The sequence below is a fragment of the Hemitrygon akajei genome, chromosome 11 (assembly GCF_048418815.1).
Source record: "Hemitrygon akajei chromosome 11, sHemAka1.3, whole genome shotgun sequence".
Lineage (NCBI taxonomy): Eukaryota > Metazoa > Chordata > Chondrichthyes > Myliobatiformes > Dasyatidae > Hemitrygon > Hemitrygon akajei.
In genome coordinates, this window is record NC_133134.1 from 153,272,018 (window position 1) to 153,284,531 (window position 12,514).

The window sequence follows — 12,514 nt, forward strand, 5'->3', positions numbered from 1 at the left end:
ACATTGGCCTTTATAAATCAAAGTACTGAGTATAAGAGTTGGAATGTTATGGTGAGGTTGTATAAGGCATTGGTGAGGCCGAATTTGGAGTATTGCACGCAGTTTTGGTCACCGAATTACAGGAAGGATATTAATAAGGTTGAAAGAGTGCAGAGAAGGTTTACAAGGATGTTATCGGGTCTTGAGAAACTGAGTTACAGAGAAAGGTTGAATAAGTTAGGACTTTATTCCCTGGAGCATAGAAGAATGAGGGGAGATTTGATAGAGGTATATAAAATTATGACGGGTATAGATAGAGTGAATGCAAGCAGGCTTTTTCCACTGAGGCTAGGGGAGGAAAGAACCAGAGGACATGGGTTAAGGGTGAAGGGGGAAAAGTTTAAAGGGAACATGAGGGAGGCTTCTTCACACAGAGTGGTGGGAGTGTGGAATGAGCTGCCAGATGAAGTGGTAAATGCGGGCTCACTTTTAACATTTAAGAAAAACTTGGACAGGTACATGGATGAGAGGTGTATGGAGGGATATGGTCCAGGTGCAGGTCAGTGGGACTTGGCAGAAAAATGGTTCGGCACAGCCAAGAAGGGCCAAAAGGCCTGTTTCTGTGCTGTAATGTTCTATGTAATTTATCACCTCATAATAAGTTTTGAAATGCATATTTGCTGTAAATGTTAAATTCTCGGGTTGTTGCAAAAAGCAGACTTGACGTAAGTCATTTTTTTCCCTTGAAGTATTCATTCTTCTTTACCCTTGACCCCAACATGAAAATATAACTGTCGATGTTTATATTTCTCCCAGCCCTGTCACCACCTCAAAATTCTGCAAAGACTCCATGGTATCACTGTCCGCCTTTTACAATAATGGTGCCCTGCCTTGTTTATGCCATGAAGCGGGTGCCTTGAGCACTTCCTGTGACCCCTATGGAGGGCAGTGCAGCTGTCGACCGAATGTGATTGGCCGTGACTGTTCCCGTTGTGCCATCGGCTACTATGGATTCCCCAACTGCCGACGTAAGAATCCATTTCTTTTTAACCTTTTCATTTAACCGATGCATTATCTATTCAAGGCTGATCATGGCTCCACCGTGCAACTTTCAACATGATCCCAACTGTGCACATGGTCATTTGGGAATGAAGAGGGACATGTACACAGAGTTTCCCTTCACTGGTCAAGGCACCATGTATGCAAGTTGGGACATCATTTTACAGTTGTACAAATTGTTGGTTTCCTGTATTGTCTGCAATAATATTAGTCTCAATCAATAATTGTGTATTGGTAGAGCTATTAAGTCTTTCCCCCAAGGATTTTGTGAGGAAGCTTGCGGATGTAACATTTTACAGAGTGAATTCTTGGCTGTCTTGAAGCTAGGAGTCTCTAGCCGGAAAGGAGAGAAGGCCTTAGCACCTTGCACTCCAAAATCCTGCCTGCATGAGATTATCTTACTCTGAAGGTGCAGCTTTGCAGAGAATCCAGCAGAGCACCCATACCTTCTGCGAAGAACGGTTGTGCATGGTGAGGGAGTGGATGTTTTTATACAGGACACGCAGAGGTGTAACAAAGACAATGGGAATACCCTCCTAAAGCCATTTACGTTGTAGAGACAAGACATTCAACAAATGCCTGAAATACCACGCACAAAATGCTGGAGGAACTAAGCAGGTCAGGCAGCATCTCTAGAATAGAATAGAACTTTATTGTCATTGTTCAAGGCAATGAGATTGTGGCGCTACTCCAGTCCGTGTAAAACAGATATTTACAGTGCATTCTGTATGGCTCTATGGAGGGGAATCAACAGTTGATGTTTCAAACTGAGACCCTTCATCAGGCCCAACTGTTTGTTTGCCTCCATAAATGCTACCTGACATCCAAAGTTTAGCTTTCCAAAGTCTAACTTATCTGTTTAAACAGGAATGTTAGTCCCGAGGTGCCTTGTTAATGAAGGGTGATTCTTGAAAGGATGGTGAGGCAGAGTTAATAGTAATACATCAGTGGAAACCGGTTATATACTTCAGTGGGGGTGGGGGGGAAAGGGGCTAGAAATTGGAGGGCTCTGAGGAAAGGGAGAGGCCACGAGTCTATGTGGATTGTTTTAAAGAACCACCACAGTGGCAAAAAGTCAAATGTAATGTTTTCATATAGATTTCATAAATACATAGAATTCTATAGCGTGGAAATATGCCTTTTGGCCCTAACTAGCCATGCCCATGGAGATTCTTATCTAGGCTGATCTCATCTGCCTGCTTTTGGCTTTATGTTCCTCAAAACATTTTCTATCCAAAAGTTTTTTAAATACTGTGTTTCTACCTGCCTCAACTCCTCTTTTGGCAGTTTGCTCCCTATAACCACTACCCTTCATGTGAAAAACTTGTCTCTCAGGTACCCTTTATTTATTTTTTTTTACCTTAACCCTGTTTAGTTTAAGAACCCTGTTATCCTGGGAAATGCATGGCAGGTTGGAGATAAGTCTCTACCAAAGGAGGTGTAAGGCGCAGCTTCCCTCTGCTGTCTCTGGCAAGTCACCCATGGGCAAGGTGTAGCACCTGCTTAGCTCCCCCACCCCACCCCACCCCAAAGTCAGGGTCATGAGAAGCCATGGGGGCAGGTGGTAGATGGTCATATATCAGCAGCTGGTGCAGATCACAAGTGGTTATGCGACCACTGATGCCAGGCAGACAATCGCTGAAGTGTATTGATAATAGCTGTGGTCACCCATCTTGTAAGGAAAGACACTGCCCAGAAGAAGGCAATGGAAAACTGCATAAATAGAAAAATTTAATAGTAGTCATGGTGACGGAAGGACCATGATTGTCCGCGTCACACTACATGGTACAAAATGATGATGATCCTGGGAAAAAGATTGTTACTTCCTATCCTATCTATGTCCCTGATGATTTATAAACCTTTCTTAGGACTGCTTTCAGCTTCCTTTGCTCCAGGGAAAAAAACAGTTCAAGCCTTTCCTCATATCTCAAGCCCTCAAACCCAGACAACATCTTTGTGAATTCTTTCCGCACCTCCTTCAGTGTAATCAAATCCTTTATACAGCATGGGGACAAGAGCTGCGCACAATGCACAGATTGCGGCTTAATCAGTGGTTTGTGCAACTGTAAGGTGATGCCCCAACTCGTATACTTGATGCCTTGACCAACGAAAGCAAGCCCACCTTGTGACCTCGTCACCCATCCATTAGCTGATGGTGCCTCTTCTAGCCTTCTAAGTGCTTGTTTCACCCAATGCCTTTCTGCTCAATTGCATTCCCCGGCATCCTGCCATTCACTGCCTATGCCCTGCTCTGGTTTAACTTCTCCAAAATGCATCATTCTGCACTTAACTGAGTTAAATTCCACCAGCCCTCTTTCCCAGTTGATCCTTTATCCTATTGTAACCTCAGACAGCCTTCTTCACTGGGCCACAATACCGTCAATTCCAGTGTTGCCTGGGATTCTTATCCTTAATGTGTGGTTAGTTATCTCCTCCTTGCTGACCACAAGGGATGTTGAACGTACTCAGCAGCTCAGTTACAGCTTCATCACAGGTAGATAGAGGTATAAAGAAAGCTTTTGGCCTTTCTTAGGTCAATGTATTTAATACAGGAGTTGGGATGTTAAGATGAAATTGTACATTTCATTCTTGAGGCCTAATTTGGTGTATTGTGTGCAGTTTTGGTCACCGACCTACAGTAAATACGATGGAAAGAATGCAGAGAAAATTTAAAAAGATGTTGCTGGGACTTGAAGACTTGAGTTCTAGTGAAAGGTTGAATAGGTTAGGATGTTACTCCCTAGAACGTGGAAAACTGAGGGGAGATTTGATAGAGGTGTACAAAATTATCAGGGGTATAGATAGGGTAAGTGCAAGCAGGCTTTTTGCACTGAGGTTGGGTGGGATGACAATGGATGAAGGTGCAAAGTGAACTGTTTAAGGGGAACACGATGGGGAGCTTCTCTCAGAGAGTGGAATGAGCTGCCTGCATGATTGGTGGATGGGGGGGGGTGTTCGATTTCAACATCTGAGAAATTTTAAATGGGTGTGAGGGGTATGGAGGGCTATGGTCTGGGTGCAGGTCGATGGGACTGGGCAAATTAATGGCTTGGCACGGAGCGGATGGGCCAAAGGGCCTGTTTCTGTGCTGTAGTGTTCTGTGACTAGGAAAGCACCTTGTAGAGAGAGAACCAGTTAACATTTCAGCTTGCTGCTCCGAGGAAAGAGTCGTCACCTTGAAACTGACCGCTTCTCATTCCACAGACGTTACCTGACCTGCTGAGCATTTCTAGCATTCACTGTTTTTAATTGCAAAATTCCAGCATTGGCCTGCAGTTTTTGACAGTAGAATGAGGTGACCATATGAGAATGAGGGGAGATTGATAGAGGAATACAAAATTATGAGGTGTACAGAAAGTGTAATGCAAGCAGGCTTTTTTCCACTGAGGTTGAGTGAGACCAGAGCTAGAGGTCGTAGGTTAAGGGTAAAAGGTGAGATATTTAAGAGGAACCTGGGAAGCAACTTCTTCACCCAGAGGGTGAAACGAACTGCCAGCGGAAGTGGTGGACGTGGGTTCAACCTCAACTCTTAATTGAAATTTGGATAAGTACATGGATGGGAGGGGTATGGAGGGCTATAAGAATGGATGTCCAACACTGCCTCTAACTACCCTAACAATTGAAACCAGCCTGCTAATTTTTATTGTTCCTTTCTCAGCGTGTGACTGTGGCCAGCGCTTATGTGAAGAGGTGACAGGTCACTGTATATGCCCCCCTCGGACTGTCCGCCCGGAATGTATCACCTGTGAGCCACAGACGTTTGGTTGCCACCCACTGATTGGCTGCGAAGAGTGTAACTGCTCTCAGTCGGGGATCGAGGACACGGGCAGGCCAGGGTGCAACACCGAGAGCGGGCAGTGCAGGTGAGCCTGTTGGTGGCAAATCATAAACACAAGAATGTCTGCAGATGCTGCTAATCCAAAGTAACACGCACAAACTGCTGGAGGAACCCAGCAGGTCAGGCAACATCTATGGGAACGGACGGATAGTCAACGTTTCTGGCCGAGGTCCTTCTTCAAAACTGAGACGGAAGGGGGAGGATGCCAGAATAAAAAGCTGGTGGTGGGGGGGGAAGGAGGCTTGTTGGAAGGTGATAGGTGAAGCCAGGTTGGTGGGAAAGGTCAAGAGCTGGAGAAGGGGAAATCTGAAAGGAGAGTGGACCATCAGAGAGAGGGAAGGAGGAGGGGACCCAGGGGAAGTAATAGGCAGGTGAGAAGAGGTAAAAGAGTGGGGAATAGAGGAGGGAGAGTGTGTTTTCTGGAGCCTAGCACAGAGCTGTTGGTTGGTGCCTTCAATACACTATCGAGTAACACTTCATGTCAATGTAGCAGCTTTACGTCAAATTCCTTAGCAACTTCATTATCTCCGTGGTTTTGTCTGAGGCCTGACTAATCTACCCCAGTCAGCCAGATGTTATCAAACGGCGGGGTGTCGTGCTACAGTAGTGTTCAGCAGCAAGCTATGTGAAAGGGAATCAGGCTATGGGAGGGACAAGTTTTGTTATGAATATACACATGGAATAGATGTAAAGGGCATGGTGTGCGCTTATGTTAACTGTTTTTTACACACTCTCAGTTAAGTAGCAAATGAAATAACACGTACCTCTGGGGTTGAGGTGGAACTGTTCTTTGCGGGAATAAAGGATTTTAAAAAATAGTTTCAGGCCTCGGACATTCAGTCTATTTGCAGCACTCCGAAGGTGCTGCCAGCCATTGGGAAATAGGTCCCGTAGAGAAGGCAGCAAATGTTTATCAGGCTGATTCCAGCAACAAGGGCCTGGATCCATTCAGCAAATCTGCCATGGTTTTTGCTGGGGATTCCCAGTGACTACGTGAGGCTTGGATGTTACGAACTGGCAAGCTGCCCTCTCCTCAAGAGCTGGTCCCACTTGGTGCACGAGGCATTCAGTCTCTGCTGGTGTTTTGGAACAGTAGCTGTGCACAAAGGCCTTTTATGTGCCATGCTTTTGTTTTCTCTCAGGGAGATAACATCAGGAGGTGGAATTCACAAAGACTAAACATGTATAACCCTATTTGACCCACACGCTTAAATTCCTTTGCACTCGGGGGAGCAGGAGGAACTTGTAGAGCAGCCATCATTTTGTGCATCATTAGTATGATTCATCTACAGAGGAACAAACGTCGGACCATGGCTGGAATTGTAGAACTTCGCCAGGATCAGAAAGGAGAAGAGGCATCCCATTTTCCAGTCGTAGCTGTAACCTTGTCAACGGAAGGGGCATGGTACCTTGGTGACGTGGGAACAAATTGTCACCTGGTTGGAGCACAGAGGAGAAAATAAGGCTGAGGGGATCACTCAGTCTGAGGAAAGCTCAGTCCCCCCCCCCCCCCACCTCACCTCCCCTTTTAATGGAGGGAGTCATAGAGCAATAAAGCCCAGAATGGAGCCCTTTGGCATAACCAGTGATACCCAACTGAGCCCAGTTTCCTGCATTTGGCCTACAATTGTCATAGCCATTCCCTTCCATGTACCAATTCCAAGTACCTCTGAAATTATACTGTTGTACCTGCCTCTTCATCTTGTACCTCATTCTTCTGGTGACAGCGTTCTCCCTCACATCCCTTCTAAACCTTTCTCCTCTCATCCTAAGTCTGTTCACTCTACTTTTGAACTATAAGCTCGCCCTATACATCCAAAGGAATAAATATCTAGCCTGGCCAATCTCTCCCTACAACTCAGGCCCTGTAGTCCTGGCAACAACCACATGAACCTCTGCACTCTTCTCAGTCTAGCCAACTCGCTCCTAAACAAGGTGATCAAAATTGTACACAGTACTAGCAATGGGACCGCATCACTGCAGCACAATGTCACAGTTCCTATACGCAGTGCCCTAATGTTGTGTTGTCTGACAGATGTGATTTACCCTACATCCACGCTTTTTTTAGTCTTTTTTTTTAAAGCAGTACAACACACACAGTAACTACTCCATAATCAATCTAGCCCTTACTTGTACAGAGTTCGTTATCCTTCATTTTCTTTTCATCCACGTGCCAGTTAAGCCTCTGAAATTTCCCTAATGTATCGGACTCTAACATAACTCCCACCAGTACTTTCCAGAAACTTAACACTTTGTGTAAGAATCCTCCTTCCTAAACGATTTTCCATTTACCTTAAAAGGAATATTTCCTGTCTTCAGGGGACTAACATTAAACACAATATCTCAGATGCCTTTTCATACCAATCCGTGGATCATGGCCCCACTAATGAACACTCTGCCACAATCACTACTACAAATCTCCATACATCAGGACGTCACCTCTCCATAATCCTTAACTTGTTGGTGCCCCAAGCCTGCACTTCCATTTCTTGCCCACGATTCACAACCAGGACTGTCCTCTTTCTGTACTGATCCTGGGGTTTTGACCCAAACAACAATGACCTTTTCCTCCCATAGATGCTGCTCGACCCACTGAGTTCCTCCAGCAGACCATCTGTTGCAAACACAATTTACGTTCTGAATTGCTTCTGAAATTCGCTTCCAGTGATTTCAGTTTATCAAAGGAGATCGAACTGTTGCCTATTATTTATCTAGGTCTGTGTTCATAGGGAAGAATTTCAAGGCAGTGATCTTTCAAATGAAGGAAACAGCTTAAATCAGTTGGGGGTGCATTTGAGTTCACATCATCATTTCACATCGTGCCTGTAAAATATTTCCTTCTTTTTATTCCCTGGCATAAATTTTTATCTAATATGGGAAGCACGATCGTTGCATATCTAGGAGCATTGGAGTTCCCTTGTGCAATCAGGTCAGGAGCTGACAGATGCCAGCCTGGGGTCATGCAGTGCCATCTGTGGTGGGAGTATGTAACTGAAGTTCTCAGTTCCCAACCCATAATAATCAGAATCAGGTTTATTGTTTGTTTATTTTGAAAGTTCAGAAGTAAATTTATTATCAAAGTATGTATGGAGTGTACAACTCTGAGACTCGTCTTCCCACAGACAGCCACGAAACAAAGAAAAGCATGGAGCCCGTTCAAAGAAAATCATCAGCCACCCCTCCCCACACACACAAAATAAGAGCAAATTGCACAAATGGCAACAAGAATATCAACCTCCCATGCGCAAAAAAAACAAATCGTGCAAACTGCAACAAGAGCATCAACCCCCAATCGCAAGAAAAACTAATCATTTTAAACAGCAACAAGAAAGAATGAGCAAAAATACAGAATATGAAAAGACAAAATCCAAAGAGTCCAGTTGACCGGGGTCCTATCCACAAACTGCAGACCCAGAACTTCGGTACCATTCTCCAACAGCATGGAGAAAGAGAAAGAGACCATTCGAACCCAGGGGACTTCCGTCGGAATTAATTATTTATTGAGATACAACGCAGAATAGGCTCTTCTGACCCTCGAGCTGCACTGCCCAGCCACCCCTGATTTAACCCAAGCAGAATCGCAGGTCAATCTACAATGACCAATTAACCCACCGACCAATTAGCCCACCAACCAGTACATCTTTGGAATGTGGGAGGAAACTGGATCACCCAGAGGAAAGCCATGTGGTCACAGGGCGAATGTACAAACTCTTGAACCCAGATTGCTGGTACTGTAAAGAGTTGTGCTAACCACTGTGCTACTGTGTAGGTTCAAGGTATATTTATCAATGCCTATCAATATATAATACGTTGAGATTAATTTTCTTGCAGGCAATCACAGTAGAACAAAACAATACAATGGAATAAAAATGTGTTGTTTCTCAGCAGCAGCAGAGTGCAAAGACAAAATTACCATAAATTACAAAATCAATAACTAGTGCAAAAACGAAGGAATAACAAGATCGTGTTCATGGGTTCATTGACCATTCAGAAATATACTGGCAGAGGGGAAGAAGTCTTCAGATTCCTGTACCTCCTCCCTGACGGTAGGAACAGGAGGAGAGGGTATACATTCAAATACCAATACACAAATTCACATTGGCTGTAAAACTGATGCTGGTGCGACAAAGGAACTCGCTGTTTATCCAAATAGAGAATTGAATACAGGGATAATGCGACAGATAAAATATGGATTTCTAGTAGCAACTGCTTCTAAAACAAAGGAATCTAATTTGTGCCAGTTTTGTAAGATGGAGTAACTTGCCTGCAGGAACAGTCAATTGGTATTTAGCAACACTGTGAAAGCATCTTCATCTGAAATTGGAAATTTGCTTCTGTTGATTTCAATCCATGAAAGGGGATAGAAGTGCCCATTATTTATCCAGAGCTGTGTTCATAGAGATACATTTCAAGGAAGTGATCTTTCAAATGAAGAAGATAGCTTCACTCAGTCGGGGGCATGTTCTCACTCACATCACATTTTCACATCTTGCATACAAAGAATTTCATTTTTTATTCTTTGACAAAGATCTTATCAAATGTGGGAATCAAGGCTGAATGATGTGAAACTTGCATACCAGATGTGATTGTGCAACTGGCATACCATGTTGAGTCTAATATAATGTTGATAAATTATCAGTTCGAACGTTGCTTGGAAACCTATCATTTATGGTGTGTGTGTTTGTCTGTTCCTTTAACCCCGTCATGACAAGCTTTTTGCGCCCATCTTTCTGGTGATTGCTCATCGTGCGGCGTGTCTTGGGCATCTGAATCCTGGCGGAGCCCATCCCTCTCCAGGTTTTTTTTATGAGGTCAGGTTGCTAGCTCAACACTCAACCCAGGCACAATGGAGAGCGTGCAAGGGAGCTGGCCAGATTCGAACTCGGGACCTCTCGCCCCGAAGTCCAGCGCTGATGCCACGACGTCATGGTGGTCAGTTGACATAAAATCCAAGGCGCCATACCTTGCACAAGCTCACAGTCCACTTTTCAGCACTGATCCCTGTTCTTCAGTGTGCCCCCCCCCCCCGATAAATAAATGTCTTATCAAAGTATCGGAGAATCAGAGGTGGAGAGGGTCACCACTCTGATTCCTGGGTGTCACTATCTCAGAGGACCTGTCCTGGACCCACCACATAAATATTATTGTGAAGAAAGCACAACAGCGGCTCTGCTTTCTCAGGAGTTTGCAGCGGTTCAGCATGTCATCGAAAGCCTTAGCCAACTTCTGTAGATGCGTGGTGGAAAGTGTGCTGACTGGCTGCATTTCGGCCTGGGTTGGGAACGCCAATGCCTTTGAGCAGAAAACCTTACGAAAGATAATGGATTCAGCCCAGTACATCACAGGAAAAACTCTCCCAACCATTGAGCACATGAAACATTGCCATAGAAGAGCAGCATCAATCATAAAAAATCCTCACCACCCTGGCCATGCTCTTTTTTCACAGCTGCCATCAGGTAGAGGGTGCAAGAGCCTGAGGACTCTCACCACCCGGTTCAAGAACAGTTACTACCCCTCAACCATCAGGCCCTTGAACAAAAGGGGATAGCTACACTTTTTTAAGGACTCTGTTATATTGTTCTTTCATGCTTCTTATTTATTGCCATTTATAATCTGCCTTTGTGCCGATTGTTTGCTGTTAACAGTTCCTGATGCTTACAGTTACTAATTTATTGATTTGTTAAGTTTGGCCTGTGGAAAAAGAATCTCCGAGTTGAATGTGGTGACATTTATGTACTCCGATAATAAACTTTGAACTTTGAATTTTTCACTTGTAAATATATGTCACTGTATACTGCCTGGAGATTCATTTTCTTGCAGGCATTCACAGTAGAACCAAGAAATAAACAGAATCAATGAAAAACTATGCACAAAGATTGACAACCAATGTGTAAAAGAAGACAAACTGTGCAAATGCACAAACGCAAACAAACAAATAAATGAATAAATAAATAACACTGAGAACATGAGTTGTAGAGACCTTGAAAGTGAGTCCATAGGTTGTGGAATCAGTTCAGTGTTCAGGTGAGTGAAGTCACATAAAATTTACAAGGATGTTGCCGAGTCTGAAGGTCCTGAGTTATAAGGAAAAAATGAATAGGTTAGGACTTTATTCCTTAGACTGTAGAAGATTTAGAGGAGATTTGATAGAGTTATACAAAATTATGAGGGGTATAATTAGGGTAAATCCAAACAGGCTTTTTCCACTGAGGTTGGGAGGGACCAGAGGTCATGGGTTAAGGGTGAACGGTTTAAGGGAACATAAGGGCAAAGTTCTTCACTCAGAAGGTCATGAAAGTGCGGAACGAGCTGCCAAGGCAAGTGGTGCACGTGAGCTTGATTTCAACAATTAAGCCAAGTTCGGATAGGTACATGGATGGTAAGGATATAGAGGGCTATGGTCCCGGTACAGATCAATGGGAGTAGGCAGATAACATAGTTTTGGCATGGAGTAGATGGGCCAAAGGTCCTGTTTCTCTGCTGTACCTTTCTATGACTAAGTTATCCATGCTGGTTCAGGAGCCGGATGGTTGAAAGGTAATAAGGGTAATAGACAGCTTGGTAGTACAGCAGTTAATGCCGCTGCTTCTCAGTGCCAGAGATCCAAACTGGATGCTGTTCATGGAAAGGACCAGCGTGGGTAGCAGAAGAATTGCACCATCTCACAAACTGCCCACCCTCCTGCCCCATCGGACATTTCGCCCTGCCCAATCGGTGAACGCCCTTTCCTTAATGCCTGTTAATTCCTAGCTCGATTTCTTGTTCAGGTGCAAGCCTAACGTAGCTGGACGTCGATGTGATCGCTGTGCTCCTGGATACTTCCACTACCCTGACTGCATGCCGTGTGACTGTAACGGAGACGGAACAGAGGCCAGCGTCTGTGACTCACTCACCGGCCAATGCCATTGCAAGGTCAGGCAATCTATCCAAGCAGAGCTGCTCCATTTAAACAATAAACATCAGTTGATAGGTTTCCATCTCAAAATATCACGTTCAGTAACAACGTACTTTTACCCATATTTAAACTTTGTTCATGAAAGTATTGAATAATTTATTGAACCGATAAGGCACACTCAGAAATTGTTTGGAAAGACACCAGAGATAGAATGAACTAAAATTACCCTGCCATTATTACTATAGAATTCATCAGCGGTCCATTCAATGGGGCTCGTATTAAGTTTGTGTATTTTCTTTATAGGATTCACAACTCTTTACAGTACAGGTGACCCGGGTTCAATTCCCGCTGCCGCCTGTAAGGAGTTTGTACATTCCCCCTGTGACCGCGTGGGTTTCCTCCTGCTGCTCCAGGTTCCTCCCACAGTCCGAAGACGTACTGGTTGGTAGGTTCATTGATTATTGTAAATTGTCCCGTGATTAGGCTCAGATTAAATTGGTGGATTGCTAGGTGGTGTGGCTCGAAGGGCCAGACGGGCCTATTCTACACTGTATTCAATAAGTAAATAAATAAAAATTTAAAAAATACAGTGCAGATTTTACAGTCTTGTTCTTTCAGTACAAAGTTTTGAGAGGAAACACTATCAAGTCTAGTAATTTTTATTGCTATTGTATAGTCAGGTACAGGTACAGTGAAGAACTTGCCATAACATTACAGATGACAGCCAGAATATAAACTATACA

General features: G+C 44.1%; 1 protein-coding gene across 1 annotated transcript in view; it reads left to right on the plus strand.

The window, feature by feature from the left end:
• Positions 1-12,514, plus strand: part of lama5 (laminin, alpha 5) — a 322,932-nt gene that overhangs the window by 223,620 nt on the left and 86,798 nt on the right. Inside the window, exons 34-36 of the mRNA XM_073061956.1 lie at positions 796-1,007; positions 4,697-4,901; positions 11,644-11,788. Coding sequence (XP_072918057.1) covers positions 796-1,007; positions 4,697-4,901; positions 11,644-11,788 — 562 coding nt within the window. The remainder of the gene's footprint in view (positions 1-795; positions 1,008-4,696; positions 4,902-11,643; positions 11,789-12,514) is intronic.